This window comes from Herpailurus yagouaroundi, unplaced genomic scaffold, assembly GCF_014898765.1.
Source record: "Herpailurus yagouaroundi ecotype Mexico unplaced genomic scaffold, PumYag 77, whole genome shotgun sequence".
Classification (NCBI taxonomy): Eukaryota; Metazoa; Chordata; class Mammalia; order Carnivora; family Felidae; genus Herpailurus; species Herpailurus yagouaroundi.
In genome coordinates this window covers 24474038-24480453 of record NW_024412388.1, presented here as the reverse complement: position 1 = coordinate 24480453, position 6416 = coordinate 24474038, and the positions used below count along the sequence as shown (strand labels likewise).

Below are 6416 nucleotides of genomic sequence, written 5' to 3'. Positions count from 1 at the left end.
GCAGCACGCAGGCCAAGAATCTCCCTTTCCCCTGGGGCCAGGTTGAGGGTGGCACCCATCATAGGCTAAGCGTCAGGTCACCAGTGTTATGAGGAACCCTGGGTGGCATCTATCAGGCACAAGAGCGGGGCCTTGGCCCCACCCGGAGGAAAACATAAATGTGTCACCGTCACCACCACCAGACCTACACTTAGTGAACAAGTTGGGGGAGGGGAGCCCACAGAGCATTGTTGGGGTTTGTGAGGTGGAAGCTGATGCTGCCTGCACCTCAGCTGCAGAGGGAAGGGGGAGACAGGAAATGGGTGGGGGGAAGAGGAAGCCTGAGTTGGAAAGTCAGACAAAGAGGGTAATACAGAAACAAAGGCTGAGGAGATACAATGTAAAAAAAAAAAAAAAAAAAAAAAAAAAAAAAAAGAACCCGGTGACACAGAGCCTTGCACAGCCCATCTCTGGGCCTCAGCACAATGGTACTAATACCACGGGTGATAGCAAGGATAAGCAAGACACAGTTCAAGTTTATGGAGTGTCTATTGTGCATTGTCTCACTTAAGACATCTCCAACTATTTGCGGAGTGAGAAGTAGCATTTCCAGTTTAGAGAGAAAGGAACAGTTGCAGGCTTAAGGGGCCCGCCTCCAGATCTGATAGAAAATGCATGGTGGAGCTGGCTTTTCAACCCAGGTCCACCAGGTCCTGCATTCATCAGTTGCCCATTGACCTGTCACCTTCATGGGGGTGATTTAGGATTTGAAGCGCTTTTCCAGCTCTGATCTTGGTAAAATAGGGAGATAGAGCTGGCGCTAGGGGGAGAGGGGGGTGCCTCTGTTCATCTCCACCTGGGCCTTCTCTCCTGCAGTGTAATCCCTGGTCCCAGCTACAGATGACACACAACGACCTTGGGCCTGAATAAATGACTGCAGAGACCTTGATGGGAAGCAGAGAGGGTCTTTATTGAAGAGCTTGGGGGTCGGCGAGCCTCTCCCCTTCCTCCAACTCCCCCTTCCCAAGCTAAGGCAGCAGGGGCCTTTATGCTCCCAGAAAGCTGAGTGATCTCCCAACCCTCCCAGCACGCTTTGCGAGGTGCTGGCACCTCTGGGACACCCCTCCTTTCCCCTTCCCGGGAGGTCTCAGGAGGTGCAGGTGTGGCTCAGCGGAGGGTGAAGCGTCGCGCGCTGATGTTCATGCGCGTGAGGCCGAGGTGCCGCAGCGGCGGGGCCAAGGCAAGGCCGGCCCCCGGCTCCAGCTCCAGGTCCAGCTCGGCCTCGTCCAGCAGCTCTTGGTGCAGGTGACAGGCTTGGTCCACCTTCAGCCGGTGCAGCTGGGCCCGCAGCCGAAGCAGCTGTCCTGCCAGCTGCCGGTCCTGAGCCTGCATCTCCCGCTGCGGCCGAGAGGGGGCGTGAGACTGCTGGCCTGGTCCTCAGCCACTTTCGTCATTCTTCCCTTCCTGTCAACACCCTGGGTTTTCGCACAGACTGTGGCCTCCCCACCCCCTCTCGCCCCAGCTTGATCCCTCCCCGTCTCTCAGATCTTGCTCTAAAACTAAGTTAAGGAGAGATTGCTAAACAAATACAGGTGCCTGGGGCCCCACCCCAGGGCAACTAAGCGGAATCTCCAATTTGGAGCCTGAACATCTTTCTGTTCGCACATATTGGGTTATGAGCCACCTATGTAATGCTCGCCTCCTCAGATTCTGCCTACGGTGTGGTCAATGCCTCCTTTTGTCCTTCACTGCATCTTTGAGGTATAGCAATTCCCAGAGTGGGGGAGGCCATACCTTCCCCACCTATAACTGGTGCCAGGGCTCTGTCCCCAGAGCCACAGGAGTAGTCGGTAGAAGATAGATTGGATGGAATCCTGCTTTGGCAAGGCTCCCTGGATAAAACATTGGACAAGTCCACTCATGGCTCCTCAGCCCCAGGACAAAGCAACAGGAGCAGGCAGTTGCTGGAGTTGAGGTCCATTCTCAACCCCTCCCCACACCCATTGTTCTTGGGTCCTAAGGATGACTGGCCCTTAGGCCCTCTGCAAGACCGCCCACCCCACCTGACTCACCAGCTCCTGCCTGAGCCAATCTAGGGCAGAGTCCATTGAGTCGAAGCCGCAGAGGGTCCCAGGGCCCCCCAGTGCGGGTCTGGGTTGGGTCCTGTGCCAGGCCTGGCTCTGCACCCGGGCTGTCCACTCCAGATATGAGGGCCGTCGTGTCTGCAGCTGTAGCTTGGCCGTCAGTGCCTTCACGGAGTCCAGGCTCTCTCCCTCCTCATCCTCTTCATTTTCTTCACCTACTGCCTGGAATTTCAGTGGCCCCAGGGACATGGTGGATTTGGGGTGAGTGTCAGGGCAAGGCTGCAGCTCTGGGAATTTGGGAAAGGGTGGCAGTGTTGCTGGGGAGAGGTGGCAGGAGCTGAAGGTGATGGAACTGTGCCAGGGAATGTGTGACGGTGAGTGCTCAAGATGGGTCTGGTCTCTCTGAGTGTGTCAGGCTGGGTGAATAGAGGGGTATGGGAGGCTAAGTGTGCAAGGGCTGGGATTTTCCTGGCCTGCTAACCCAGGAGCCACGTGATGCTCATCCGGGTGGGGGCAGGAGGAGCCCTGTTCCTCCAGCCCCTTGGATGAATTTTATTGTCTTTGCCCAGAAGGAGACACCCAGTTCCCAGAACGGAAGTTGCTCCAGGATGAGAAAAGCATCATCCACACTAGAGTCTTGGCCTTCTTCCCAAGACCCAAGTTAAGGGGTGGGGATTGGACAGAGGCTGGTGAGCTGTTCCCCCTCACCATCCTCACTCATGACACTGGCCTTGTAGGAAAGGAACAGTGTCCAGAACCCTGGCCGGGGAGTCAGGAGATCTGGGTTCTGGTGCTGGCTCTGTGAGACTTTGGACAAGTCACCGACTCTCTATTGGGACAGATCAATGATTGATTTCAAGCTATACTTTAAGGAACTTTAGGTTCCCTTGGAAACCCCTTAAGGACTGTATATGGGATAAAGGCAGAGCCGTAGAAGGGCTCCTAAACCCTCTCTCTTCCTGGCCCTCCCAGGGCTTCAACCAGAGCTGTTCCCTTTTTAAAATTTTGTTTTGAAATATACACACAGAAAAACTCACATATCATAAATGCATGCCTTGCTGAATTCTCCCAAACTGAATGCACTGATGTACCCAGCACCCAGATAAAGCAAGAGTGTTACCAGCATCCAGGAAGTGCTCCTGGCCTGTCACTACTCTCCTGAGGGTAATGTTACCATAATTTCTGACAGCAAAGATTAGTTTTGCCTTTCTGTGTACTTTCCAATGGTTCTCACACTGTAGTGTGCATGGGAATCTCCTGAAAGCTTGTTAAAAGAGACATATGGGGTGGGGCCTGATAATTTGCATTTCTAACGAATTCCCATCCCAGCTGGTGTGGAATTTTACAATTTGTATTCTTTTATGTCTGGTTCCTTTCACAGATTATTCCGATTTTATGTTTATGTTATGGGTGTCCCCCTATGATTTATCTTCTTTGTGTGTGTGTTTAATGAAATGTGTGTGTGTGTTGAAAGAAGGGTTTTGTGTGTGTGTGTGTGTGCCTGGACTCTAGACGTGTGGAACCTAATGGACCAAAAGGCCCTTTGAAGGCAAGAATCTGTCTTATTCTTCTTAGTAATCAGCACTTAACAGAGTGTAGGCATCATTTAAGAAATGAAAGAATAATTGGATGGATGGAGAGATGGATGGATGGGTCCTCCAGTAAATCCTTTAAACTCTTGTAATTTATCAGCTTAAGTGTGTGTCTCTTGCTAGACTGAAAATCCTAATGAACAGAACCTTCTCCAGTCATCCTTGGGTCCTCTCACTAAATACAGGGCCCAGTTCAGTGTACAGGCAATTCATATTTGGTGGAAGGATGGAGTGATCCGAGTTGAGGCTTCGGAGGGCAAGACTAAACCAGAAGTGGCCCCCATAGAGGGCGCCCACAGGCAGCGACTTCCAGCTGTGGTGGGGGAGGGGCACCAGCTACACAGCTGCTTGCATTTAAGGTGGACTAAGGGATTTCCCCCACCCTGCCTCAGATGTAGAGGGAGGAAGTAGACAGTTCCCAGTTTCACACCCACACTTTCCAACCCCTTCCACCAGGGTACAAGAAATGGTATTTTTCTTTCTTTTTTAAATCAGCGAGAGTGGCAGCACCTGAGTTTAAAAAAAACAAAATTGTTAAGTGCCACCTGCGACCAAGACAGGAGGCAACGGGCTTTAAGCAAGACTATTCTCCCCATTTCACAGATGATGAAATTGAGGTTTCCTTAACAGGTTCTGGCCGGGTTCCTCGCTAAGAAGTGCTGGCAGTAGGAGGGGGAAATTCCTGTGAAACTGTTCGATCCCTTCCTCCAAGGGGCCTCCTTAACAGCTGTCCTGCCGGCGTCGCCAGCTGCCCAGCCAGTTCCTGTCCCTTTCGAAGCCCGCGCTCGCCCCGCCTGACGCTCCTGGAGTCTTTCTGCTGGGCCCTAGGCCCACCCCAGGCGGAATGGAGTTCTCGGACCTGATTCGTACCGGCCGGGCCCAAGCCAAGCTCCTGAGGGGTCCGGAGGCACCCCCACTGCGTGGCACGCTATGCCTCACCGGCCACCACCTGCTGCTGTCGCCAGGGCCCCAGGCGACTTCAGAGCTGTGGCTGCTGCTGTTGCGTAGCGTGGACTCTATCGAGAAGCGGTGAGACGTGGCGGGGGCGTCCCCGTAGTCGGGGAGTTTGCGGCTCCGGGAGGAGAGGGGGGAGGGCAAGAGCAGTTGGAGCCCTTGCACCCTTGCATTACGTCCAGTCCTAAGAAACTCATTTCTCCTTCCCTGGTGACGGGCGGGTGACACTCAACCTAAGCCCGTCCATCCCCAGGGTCGCGAGTGACTCCGGCACCATCACGTTGCGCTGTAAGGACCTCCGAGTGCTGCAGCTGGAAATAGAGGGCGTGGAAGCGTCGCTGGACATCGCCCGGTCCATCGAGGTACACAAGCAGTGCACCCGAGGCCCCTAAACTACCCCTACTCCGTAACGAGAGGAGTAAACGGGGGCTACTGCGCAAGGGGACTCGGCATCCAGTGTTACCCTGGAACGTAGCCAATGGTAAGGGACGCAGGGTGGTCTGGAGTAACTGCAGAGGAGGGAGCTGAGGGGCGAAAGGGGCTGGGAGGGTGCGGGCGAGATGATTCCGACTTTGCCCAGATCGCCCAACTTCCTTCCCCAGGCGCTGTCCTCCTTGGAATCGGTCATCACTTCCTTTCCGTTCTTCTACCGTCCCAAGGGCTTGAGATTGGGCGACGCCTGGCACTTCCACCCACCCGAACGCTACTACAAGCGAGTAGCTCGCGAGGTGGGTGCGGTCCTGGGGGCCCACGGTTGGGCGAGCGCCGCGCCTGGAAGGGGCGTGGGGTCCTGACACTCACTGGGTGCCCTACACCTGGCCTTCGCCTCTCCCTGGGCCGCAGACCAACGCTTGGCGGCTGAGCGAGGTGAACGAGGACTTCAGCGTGTGCCCCAGTTACCCCCGCGCGGTGATCGTGCCTCGCTCTGTGGACGACGGTGCCCTGGCGCGCAGCGCCCGCTTCCGCCAGGGAGGCCGCTTCCCTGTGCTCAGCTACCACCACGCGCCCAGCGGAACCGTGAGCCCGCCCCTCCCCAGACTCTGCCTCTTGGACCAACTGCGGCCCTTCTTGGCCCTTTTCTGCACCGGTCCGGCCAATTCGCAGCGCGGCTGCCGCCGGCCGGCTCCAACCCTTTTTGGCCGCGCCCAGTCCTGCCTCCAACAGGCCCCGCCCCCTCCGGCCTTCCTTGACTCTGACCCCGCCTCTCTCCCCAGTTTCGGAGTCTCGCCAATCCCGGGACCCGCCCCCGGCCGGTCGGGCCCCCTGAGCTTAGTCCCTTCTTTGTCAACCCTGGACTCGTCCACGGCCTACTCTTCGGGTCCCTTTCCCCTCTGACTACAACACACCCAAGGCCGGGCCCGGCGCCCGGCCAGTTCTGCCGCTAAGGCCCTAGGCTCCGGCCTGCCCCTGCCAGCTTTAGACCTGCCCTAGTGTGTAGACCCTCCCTCGGGGCTCCGGGAGAGGAGTCCCCAAGCCAAGGCTGGGTGGCTACGGCTTCCGGAGCGCAGTCCCGGTCCACAGGTGCTGGTACGTTCCAGCCAGCCCCTGACTGGTCCCCAGAAAAGGCGCTGCGCTGAGGACGAGGAGCTGCTGCGAGCTGTGCTGGCGGGGGCTCGCCCTGGGGCCCGGGGCTTCATCGTGGACACGCGCTCGTCTCAGGCCGCCAAACAGGCCCGCATGACTGGCGGCGGGACCGAGGCCAAAGCCGCCTACCCTGGCTGGAAAAGGCTGCACCGGCCGCTGGAGAGGTGAAGGGTCTTCGTCCTCTCCTAGGCGGTCTCCTACAGGACTCTCCATGACCGGTGCG

The 6416-nt window shown here is 56.8% G+C and overlaps 2 protein-coding genes across 3 annotated transcripts in view; one reads left to right on the top strand and one right to left on the bottom strand.

Annotated features, from left to right (window-relative positions):
• Positions 1–928: 928 nt before the first annotated feature.
• Positions 929–4439, bottom strand: FAM167B (family with sequence similarity 167 member B). The gene is made up of 2 exons (XM_040467916.1): positions 2052–4439; positions 929–1377 (listed from the first exon to the last, which is right to left on the bottom strand). Exons 1-2 carry the CDS (start codon positions 2310–2312, stop codon positions 1147–1149), a joined length of 492 nt encoding a protein of 163 aa, XP_040323850.1. The 5' UTR covers positions 2313–4439; the 3' UTR covers positions 929–1146.
• Positions 4438–6416, top strand: part of LOC121025308 (myotubularin-related protein 9-like) — a 5969-nt gene continuing 3990 nt past the window's right edge. For both annotated transcript variants that reach the window (XM_040467855.1, XM_040467861.1), the window contains exons 1-5: positions 4438–4684; positions 4863–4971; positions 5212–5337; positions 5453–5626; positions 6131–6357. In XM_040467855.1, coding sequence (XP_040323789.1) covers positions 4500–4684; positions 4863–4971; positions 5212–5337; positions 5453–5626; positions 6131–6357 — 821 coding nt within the window. In that variant the 5' untranslated portion in view covers positions 4438–4499. The remainder of the gene's footprint in view (positions 4685–4862; positions 4972–5211; positions 5338–5452; positions 5627–6130; positions 6358–6416) is intronic.